Source organism: Podarcis erhardii (genome assembly GCF_964252035.2).
Source record: "Podarcis erhardii genome assembly, chromosome: 5".
Lineage (NCBI taxonomy): Eukaryota > Metazoa > Chordata > Lepidosauria > Squamata > Lacertidae > Podarcis > Podarcis erhardii.
This window is the reverse complement of record NC_138509.1, coordinates 90,729,405-90,740,101: the sequence shown is the minus strand read 5'-3', so window position 1 is coordinate 90,740,101 and position 10,697 is coordinate 90,729,405. Positions and strand designations below refer to the sequence as shown.

Sequence of the window (10,697 nt, the reverse complement as noted above, 5' to 3'; positions counted from 1 at the left end):
GTCAGGGGTCCCTTTACCATTACCCCCCAATGTCACAGGTGACTGGGAGACCCCCCCCAAAAGCAGATTCTGGGTGCATGGAGGAGGGGCGAGGAAAGGAACCAGAAGCCAAATTTTTAATATATTCCCTGCATGGTTTAAAAAATATTACTACTAAAATAACTGTTGTTGTTATTAATCAATAAATATCACATTTTTGTCATTAGTTGCCTATGTCCATAACTTGTCTTTCCATATACAATGCTGGAAAATCTGTGTCTGTTAACCATTAAATGTTAGCACATCTTTACCACTGGTCCACAAGCATGAGAGCTGGAAATCCTTTTTCTTTTCTTTTTTAATGGCAAAAGCAACTTGCACTTTCTCTGTAGAATCTGAAAGTCCGTGTGGAAACCTTCAACACAGCGAGTAATTGAAACAATCTTTTTTTTTTTATTTGAGTTACGAAGTCAGATATATATATATACATTACATAATTCCGCTACTCTTTTATGGGTGCACAACCTCTGAGACAGGTGGATAACCAGCTTAATTGTCAGGTGTTGCTTTGTTAGAATAATCAATAAGACTTGCGGGGGTGGTTTCATAGAAATTCCACGGTCCATCCCCCCGCTGTTGCATTAGCTTGCGTGCTGTCCTCTCCTGCCTCCTATAAAAGGAAAATAGTGGGATGAGGAAGGAGAATCAGGAAATTAAGACAATCAAACAATTGTACAATGGAGCTGGCTCGCACGTTATGTTATACCATACTTAGAATAAGCTGTGGTTTAATGTGAATGCGCAATGGACTAGTGAAGACTGCTGGAATCGTGGACACATTTTTCACCCTCTTCTGCCCCCATGCCAGGAAACAATCTGTATTTTTATTATTTAACATAATGTCTATATCACTTGATTGTAGAAAGACCTCTAAGCAGTTTACAGAAACTGATTGATTCTTAAGTCACCTTGAACACAAGGTTATGGTTTGTTTCCCCCCCCCCCAAAACAAACCATGAGCAGTAAGCCAAAGGCAAGCCTTTGTTGCCACTCGTGGTTTGTTTGGAAGGAAACCATGAGCCCAAGTTCGGACTACACAACAAGCCAGATCATGGCCTATTTCCTGGCAGAAGCAGGGAAGCACCTGTAATTTCAGATTTCACCTGTGATTGCCATAGCATTCTGCTTGTTCCCATTAAACCGAGTCTATTTTAACCGTGTTCAAAAGGGACTGATGAGCCATGCCAACGTTATCCATTGTTCAAGCCAAATACAACCAGTCAGGCCAAAATTTTAAAGCAGCAGAGCAGATGGATCTGCCTCGGTGTAGAATTTGGCAGGCGGAGGCTGCAACCCATATGCTATTTAATACCCATGTGCCTGGATACTTAAGTTGGTCAATTAGGTCAATTAAGGCCAGCTCACAGTGCCAAATTCCTCTGCATGAGCCCATACAAGGGAGCAGGTGGAGAAAAACTACCATGCACAAGAATGAACATTTGGGGGAGCTTGAAACTTGTAGCCACAATTATGGCTCCTGGAAACCGTTCACCTCCAGGCTTGTGGAAATGGCCACCGGTTCCCTGCGCATTCAGGCTAGCCTTTCTCCGTGTGGCTGTGTGCTTGCCTGCATGCTTGGGGGGAGGAATTTGGCAACAGGAGCTGAACCAGTCCTAGCAGCAGGAGGGACAATTGTTTATTCACCAGGGACAGGCCCACAAGCAATGCTATTCACTACACAGAGATCAGCTGAGGCCCGCAACTCAAAGGAAAGTGTCACAACTCTTCATTCCCTTTTGCCTCTGACCGTGACCACTTTTTGCCTCTGGCTCCCGGGAGGGAAAAGTCCCTCCCTTGCCCTGCTTGGATGTCATTTCACAGCATGGGGGGGGACTGGATTAGATGGATTCCCCCCCCCAAGGGTGTTGGCAGACGTAGGCCAACAATATTATCAAAGAAACGTCATGGCTCAGCATCTCCAGCAACAAAACACAAAGTGGACCACAGAACGACGAGTAGCAAAAACATTTCCAATTAATTGCAGGAAGTCTGTCTTTCAACCCCCTACCTGACTTTGGCTCATGCCTGAAATGACAGTTCAGCAACAGTTCAACACAACTTTAGGAAGAGCTGTAGCTTAGTGGTACCACATCTCCCCTGAAGGTTCCAGGGTCGATCTCTGGCATCTCAAGGTTGGGCTGGGAATGTTCAGTGTCTGAAACCCTGAAGAGCCTCTGCTGGGCCATGTATAATGACACCCAGCTCTACCTCTCTTTCAAATCAGAACCAGTGAAGGCAGTGAAGGTCCTGTGTGAGTGTCTGGAGGCGGTTGGAGGATGGATGGCGGCTAACAGATTGAGGTTGAATCCTGACAAGACAGAAGTACTGTTTGGGGGGGACAGGAAGCAGGCAGGTGTAGAGGATTCCCTGGTCCTGAATGGGGTAACTGTGCCCCTGAAGGACTAGGTGTGCAGCCTGGGAGTCATTTTGGACTCACAGCTGTCCATGGAGGCACAGGTTAAATCTGTGTCCAGGGCAGCTGTTTACCAGCTCCATCTGGTAAGTAGGCTGAGACCCTATCTGCCTGCAGACTGCCTTGCCAGAGTGGTGCATGCTCTGGTTATCTCCCGCTTGGACTACTGCAATGCACTCTATGTGGGGCTACCTTTGAAGGTGACTCGGAAACTACAACTAATCCAGAACGCGGCAGCTAGACTGGTGACTGGGAGCGGCCGCTGAGACCATATAACACCGGTCTTGAAAGACCTACATTGGCTCCTAGTACGTTTCCGAGCACAATTCATTGTTGGTGCTGACCTTTAAAGCCCTAAACGGAGTCTCCACCCCCATCGTTCTACCCGGACACTGAGGTCCAGTGCCGAAGGCCTTCTGGCGGTTCCCTCACTGCGAGAAGCCAAGTTACAGGGAACCAGGCAGAGGGCCTTCTCAGTAGTGGCACCTGCCCTGTGGAACACCCTCCCACCAGATGTCAAAGAGAACAACAACTACCAGACTTTTAGAAGACATCTGAAGGCAGCCCTGTTTAGGGCAGCTTTTAATGTTTGATGTATTATAGTATTTTAATATTTTTTTGGAAGCCGCCCAGAGTGGCTGGGGAAGCCCAGCCAGATGGGTGGGGTATAAATAATAAATTATTATTATTGTTGTTGTTGTTGTTGTTGTTATGTATGGCAAACCCATGGGCACCAAGTGTGCCTGGACTAGGACTCCCATCATCCCTGACTACTGGCCATTCTGACTGGTGCTGATGGGAGTCGGAGTTCAGTAACAACAGGAAGGCCACAGGTTCCCCACACCTGGTGCAGATCATACTGCAGCAGGTGATCCAAAGGCCTGACTCCGTATACAATAAGTCAGCTTCCTAATGTTCCTAAGTTTGGGAAACCACCAAATTACCTGTTGATTTTCCCTACCTTAATTCAAGTTTCTCGGATTCAGCATAAAGGTATGCCAACCCCTTTTCATAGTCCTTTTCAGGAGGGTCGAGCAGGTAGCAGGCAATCCACCTTGTTATTGGATGCTGGAGAAAAGCAAAGCAAGGCATCACTAAGGACTCATGAGCACCTGCGTGCATATACAGCAGAGAAGCCTCAGACACGGATTGGCTTGTCTGGTGTGATGTCATGGAATCTTCAAGCTACTCAGGGGGGCAAAGCTGTCGTTAACGAAACGTCCTGTGAGAAGCAAATGGAAGTAAAATTCCCAGTTTGACTGGGATTAAAATTCCGTACACACCCCAAGGAAAGAGGAGCTGTTGCGAGGTGGGCTAAGAGTAGAGAGCTGATTGGCAGGAGAGCCTAAAAGGTAGGAATCTAAGGGGTCAGGAACCCAGAGAACCAATTGCTGAAGGAAAGGGGCTGAGCAAGCAAGGGGGCGAGATAAAGGAATCTGACAAGATGGGCAGATGGAGGAATCGGAAAGGAAAGAATTCACTGGAAGACCATGTACCTAGTATGCATGATGTTCCTGGTTCATATCCTAACATCTCTAGTTGCTAGAACTTTCTAGAACGTGACCTGCGGGGGTTGGGGAATGTCAGGATCTCGCCCGACTCAATCCAGTTCCACCAACCCTGTGCTAGAGGGGTGGGGAGAGGCGCTGTTCAGCAGTTCATGCTTCCAGAATTCACAGCCCCCTATTTCCCACCCTCCAAATATCTGCTCTGGAGATTTGGATCAGCATTGGTGGTGGGATTAAGGGGCAAACGAAAACTGGCAGAAATTGCCACCATCCTCCTTCCTCTGGTGGAAGCTTCCAATGGACCCAACTCCCTTCCATGAAGAAAAGGAGTCCTTTTGTCTGCGGACGGGCAAGTCTGGATGCAGCCCAGAAAGCTCCTTCCCAAGCCGGGATTACAATAAGTATTCAGCTCTGTACATCATTCTGCCTGGACACTAAGATCCAGCACTGAGGGCCTTCTGGCGGTTCCCTCACTGCGAGAAGCCAAGTTACAGGGAAACAGGCAGAGGGCCTTCTCGGTAGTGGCACCCGCCCTGTGGAATGCCCTCCCACCAAAGAGATAAACAACTATCTGATGTTTAGAAGACATCTGAAGGCAGCCCTCTTTAGGGAAGCTGTTAATGACTGATGTTTTAATTTATTTTTAATCTTTGTTGGAAGCTGCCTAGAGTAGCTGGGGAAACCCAGCCAGATGGGCGAGGTATAAATAATAAATTATTATTATTACTCACGCGATAGTACTCCCAGTGCTCTGGGACATAACCTTCAGGGATTTCAGCCAGTTCAGCTTTACCTGGTGAGAAAGAAGCAGCTCAGTTCAAATGCAATAGACTTCCAAAAACACTGTCAAGAAAGAATACTGTTGCCAGCCACAACGTATTATCTTCAAAATAGGACTAATTCAAAGTTTGCTGTCCCGTCCTTAGCATGTTTGCTCAGAAGTAAGTCCCACCAAGTTCAAGGAGACTTACATTCAAGCAAACACACACACAAAACCGCGGAGAAACATGCAAATGAGGGTGGGGCAATTCCTGTCCCTACAAACACAATTCATGCTTTGTACTCCACACAACAAATAACCAACATTAAAAATTCTCAGTTTTACAGGTAGCAGTTATGGCAGGAAAACAAACTGGCCAAGAGACACATTTTTCTGGTTAAGTGGTAGTTATTCAAAAAGTTTTAACACCTACAGGTTTGTTTGTTTTTTTGGTTTTTTTTGTTTTAAGCAAACTAAGATATTGGTTCACGCCATCCACTGAGGCCAGGAGAAAGGAGGACTCCTTGAATCATAGAATCATAGAGTTGGAAGAGACCACAAGGGCCATCGAGTCCAACCCCCTGCCAAGCAGGAAACACCATCAGAGCACTCCTGACATATAGTTGTCAAGCCTCTGCTTAAAGACCTCCAAAGAAGGAGACTCCACCACACTCCTTGGCAGCAAATTCCACTGTCGAACAGCTCTTACTGTCAGGAAGTTCTTCCTAATGTTTAGGTGGAATCTTCTTTCTTGTAGTTTGGAACCATTGCTCCGTGTCCGCTTCTCTGGAGCAGCAGAAAACAACCTTTCTCCCTCCTCTATGTGACATCCTTTTATATATTTGAACATGGCTATCATATCACCCCTTAACCTCCTCTTCTCCAGGCTAAACATGCCCAGCTCCCATGAGACTATTCCTTCCAGGGAATTTTTAAAATTCACCTAGCAGTTCTTGTACTAACCCAAACCAGATTTAACGTCATTGAAAAAGAGCAGCTCTTTAGGAGAGATGCAACTGCTCGCTTTACTTCACAGCTTCTTATGTCAGCCCTTCAAAATAGGATGAAACCTGCAGAAATACTCACCGATAAAGACATTGACAAATGTTATAATTAGAGCAACTGGGATTCCGGTGAGCAAAATGTAGAACCTCTGTTTAGAAGGTGAAAGGAAACAAGAAGAAGCAAGATCATTACATGGCAAAAATAAACAGTACCCTAACATCTTCATCAAGCCCCAGTAATTTTAGAACCTCTCCTTTTAATATGTAATTTTTATTTATGCATTTTCCAGTTGTTTTCCCCACATACATTTGTCATCTTACCATGTTCCTACACAGACTTCCCAACCTATCCTTCATTGACACCCTTGTTCAAACTCTTTGTTTCACAGCCTCACTGTTATTTCTCTACCTTATTTCATCCCTTCAATTCATTCATCTTGTTTACTGCTGATCACATACTCATCCCTACTTATAGGTTAAGCTAAATGCCATCTCTTTATAAATATTCTCCAAAACATTCCCACATGCTTCTTATCTTCTTTTCATCCAAATTTCTTATTTTGGCTGTCATGCTTGCTAATTCTACAAAGTCTATTATTTATGCAAACTTTGATCCTTTGTTGGAGTATTTTTTTTTCTTTCCAGCTCTTTGCATAGACTATTCTTGTGGCCGCTGTTGCATACAAAAATAGATCTTTGACTTCCTTTGGTATCTCCTCTCTTGTTATTGCTAAAAGGAAGGCGTCTGGATTTTTGGGAAATGTGAATTCAAACATTTGTTTAAGTTCCTCATATACCATCTCTCAGTATTTCTTCGTGTGTTTACATCACCACCAAATATTAAAGTATTAAAGAGCCATCTGCTTCTGAACACTTCCAACACTGAACCTCTCCCCATACAAACACTAGAATCTGGACTATTAGGATATATTTCCTAGCCTAATATTTCAGACAATAACATTCCTTTTCTATCTAATTAAACAATTTATGGGCTTTTAAACTCGGCGGGGGGGTATTGTTTTTGTTTCTTACTAAATTATATATTTTGGTGTTTTTATCTTGTAAAATATAAAACCACTGTGTGATCCTTGGATTAAGAGTGGTTTAGAAATAATAATAATAATAGAAGATATGGTCATTTATTCAGAACTTAAAACTCTTGAATATTCAGATACCACTTGGCGTTTTAAGTTACACATGTGAAAAGACCTCTAAATGAATTAAGAATCCTGAATTTCATTTATTGTTTTTGCTGGAGCAATGTTTTAAAATTAAAGCTACTTCTGCCCCACTCTTCATTGATATGGATAACAACTGCTGAAGAGGCAAGCCACTGAATGGAGACTTATCTCTTGGGCAGCAGGAAGTGCTGCCATGAAAACAAATGAGCAATTCTTTGGTGCATACATGGGTTCCAACCTAAACATGATGACCCCAACCCAATATTCTGCTGATGATACAATAATCCCAGCATTGTAGCTGGGCTCATGTCCAACCTTGAAACAAACAACAGTCACCAGAACTGCTGCAAAGTTGAAGCCACCCTTATCCCACGGTAACAGGTTGCACTGTACAAGGGCTCTCTAGGAAAAGTGGAGTTGATACTGCCCCCTTTCTAATCCTTTAGTTACCAATAAGCTAAAAAAACCCTCACCCGTATATCGTATATCCTCTTGCAAAACAGAAAGGCGACTTTTATAGTCCACAGCAGTGCTGGATTTACGTATAAGCTAAGCAAGCTATAGCTTAGGGCCCCACGCTCTTGGGACCCCAAAAAAAATTTAAAGGAAAAAAAAGCTGGATGTACATTTCCAAAATATAAGATAAAAAACAAATAAAATAAAACCTATATACAGCAACAGTGTTTTGTGTTGTGTAGGCTCCTATGATGTAAGTAATGGGCCCTGCCTGCTAGTCTGCTCCCTAAAATATCACATATAAAGGGCCCCATTACCTTCAGTAGCTTAGGGCCTCATCAAAACTTAATCCGGCCCTGGTCCACAGGTATCTCTGCTTTGTTTACAAAGCTCAAGAAGCCATCTCTAAGGTAAAGCTGAACCTTGGGCTTAGGAAAACTGAATACAGTAGCATTTATAACACAGAATATCACAGAATATCCTGTGCAACACCTTTTGGTTTCCTACAATTCCTCCCTCCCCAAGGAGTGTAGACTCACCAACAAAAGCAGAAATCGTCTGTCGTAAAAATCTGTCGTCTTAATGACAAACATTCTTTTCCCACCTCCACTGCCATGGCGTACTGGAGCTGCAAAAATGAAATCCACGTCTTAGTGCAAAGCCAGCTGTGGTTTCTGTGACCCAGTCAAGCCGACAAAGAGACCTTCGGGTGTGTTCTCCTCTGTTTTTGCACATTCCCACACAGCTATTCTTGCAAAGCAAAAAACCGAGCCTGTGGTGTGTGTTTGGGGGGGGGGGCTATTGGGCTGTTGTTTTTATTTTTATTATGTATTTTGTGGTTTTATATCTTGGTTTTATTCTGTGAACCGCCCTGAGACTCCCAGGGTATAGGGCGGTATATTAATTCAACAAATTAATAATAATAATAATAATAATAATAATAATGGGACTTGTCCAGCTCTGACCCAGCTGAGACAGGATTGCTTTGCTAATTATTTTCATCATTGACATGTCTTTGAAAGCACACCTTTCCTCCAAGAAAAGTAGCCCTTGGGGGGAAGGACTGCAATTGAGTGACAGAAGCCCCCTGTGGAAAGCCCTCCCAGCAGATGTCAAGGCAATAAACAACTATTTTACTTTTAAAAGACAACTGAAGGCGTTCCTTTTTAGGGAAGTTTTTAATGTCTGATGCTGTATTGTTTTTAATATTCGGCTGGAAGCTGCCCAGAGTGGCTGGGGAAACCCAGCCAGATGGGTGGGGTATAAATATTATTATTATTCATGCAGCTGATGGACTATATGCAACTGGCCGAGATGACCGGCAGAATCCGTGATCTGGGAGAAGAGAAATTGGAGGAAGACTGGGAGAAATTCAAGATGTATCTACAAAAACATTGTAATTTGGTTGAATGTTAAGAAGGATGCTAGATTATAAAAAACTGGTCACCACTAAACTAGATCTAAATTTGATGATAAGTGAGACTAAAGAAAATATAAAATTTTTTGGAAGAAGTGCTAGATTATATTTGAATGAGTGGACATGAGATTGTAAACAAGTTGATAATTTGTTTGGAAAAATTTTTTAACGATGTAAATGGGAGCGGGAGACGTGAGGGAGTCCAAAGAAGTGTTGAAATTGTTGTAAAAGAAGTAAGATTGTTTATTATGTGCATTTATATTTAAAAACCTTAATAAATATTTATAAATATATATATATATAAATATTATTATTATTATTATTATTATTATTATTATTATTATTATTATTATAGGCATGGCTGGCCCAAACCAAGCAGCTTGGGAGGAAGCTTCACCAGTTGAACTTCTGCCTGCGCAACAGGTTTCCCAGGCAGGGGAGTCACGGCAATTAGATATAATACCATTAGATATTATATGTAAAAATATTATTATTATTGCATATAAATAAAACTCAGGGATTGTCCCAAATCCTCAAGGTCAACCAGACGGGAAACCCCCCACCCCACCCCACGGATCCCCCCCGTCCCCTAGGGAAGCCATACCGATGAGCACAGAGCGGCCGGCGGCCCGCCCAGGCAGGGAGAAGCGACCCCAGAGAGCCGGGCCGGGAAAGGTCCTCCTGGCCGCGAAAGCAGCCGCCGCTCGGAGCAGGAGGCTCATGGCCGCCATGCCTGCGACTGGCAAGGTAACGGCGGAGGAAGGTGACTCGCGTTCGGCGGGCGGGGCTGAAGGTGCGTCGCCGCCATCTTTAGAACGGGCGCCAGGGCGGCGCGTAGATTCACTAATGGTAGACTGCCACGAAGAGCCGGTTTCCGAGTTCAATGCGCCGCTCGCGGAACCCGACGGGCTTTCTCTATTAGATGCTCGTAGGAAGCGCAGCTACGAATGGGAGGCGACTCTTCCCGGCGTTCTCTCCCAGGCAAAAGATAAGCGGCAAAGAGTTGTTGTTGTTTGAATTCGGGTCCTATTCACGAGAGCAGTGAAGATTTTTGTTAGGGGGCGCAGAACCGACGTGATTGGTCAGTTATGTTTTACTAATGTTTTACCAGCATCTTAAAAAGCAGATACAGATAGGTAGCCGTGTTGGTCTGCCATAGTCAAAACAAAATAAAAAAATTCCTTCCAGTAGCACCTTAAAGACCAACTAAGTTAGTTCTTGGTATGAGTTTTCAGATATCTTTCAGATACCTGAAGAAGTGTGCATACACACGAAAGCTCATACCAAGAACTAACTTAGTTGGTCTTTCAGGTGCAACTGGAAGGAATTTTTTTATTTTGTTTTGACTATGGCAGACCAACACGGCTACCTATCTGTATCTGCTTTTTAAGATGCTGGTAAAACATTAGTAAAACATAACTGACTAATCACGTCAGTTCTGCGCCCCCCTAATTTTTTTATTTTGTTTTAAAAAGCAGAGACATCACCTTGCCAACAAAGGTCTGTAATAGTAAAAGCTATGGTTTTCCCAGTAGTGATGTATGGAAGTGAGAGCTGGACCATAAAGAAGGCTGATTGCTGAAGAATGGATGCTTTTGAATTATGGTGCTGGAGGAGACTCTTGAGAGTCCCATGGACTGCAAGAAGATCAAACCTCTCCATTCTTAAGGAAATCAGCCCTGAGTGGTCACTGGAAGGACAGATCCTGAAGCTGAGGCTCCAATACTTTGGCCACCTCATGAGAAGAGAAGACTCCCTGGAAAAGACCCTGATATTGGGAAAGATGGAGGGCACAAGAAGAAGGGGACGACAGAGGATGAGATGGTTGGACAGTGTTCTCGAAGCTACAAACATGAGTTTGACCAAACTGCGGGAGGCAGTGGAAGACAGGAGTGCCTGGCACGCTCTGGTCCATGGGG

At 43.9% G+C, this 10,697-nt stretch overlaps 1 protein-coding gene across 1 annotated transcript; it reads right to left on the bottom strand.

Moving 5' to 3' along the window:
* Positions 1–409: 409 nt before the first annotated feature.
* NDUFB5 (NADH:ubiquinone oxidoreductase subunit B5) lies at positions 410–9,542 on the bottom strand. The gene is made up of 6 exons (XM_081862873.1): positions 9,383–9,542; positions 7,901–7,989; positions 5,807–5,873; positions 4,692–4,753; positions 3,414–3,520; positions 410–649 (listed from the first exon to the last, which is right to left on the bottom strand). The coding sequence occupies exons 1-6, from the start codon at positions 9,507–9,509 to the stop codon at positions 529–531; spliced, it is 573 nt and encodes a 190-aa protein (XP_081718999.1). The 5' UTR covers positions 9,510–9,542; the 3' UTR covers positions 410–528.
* Between the last annotated feature and the right edge of the window lie 1,155 nt (positions 9,543–10,697).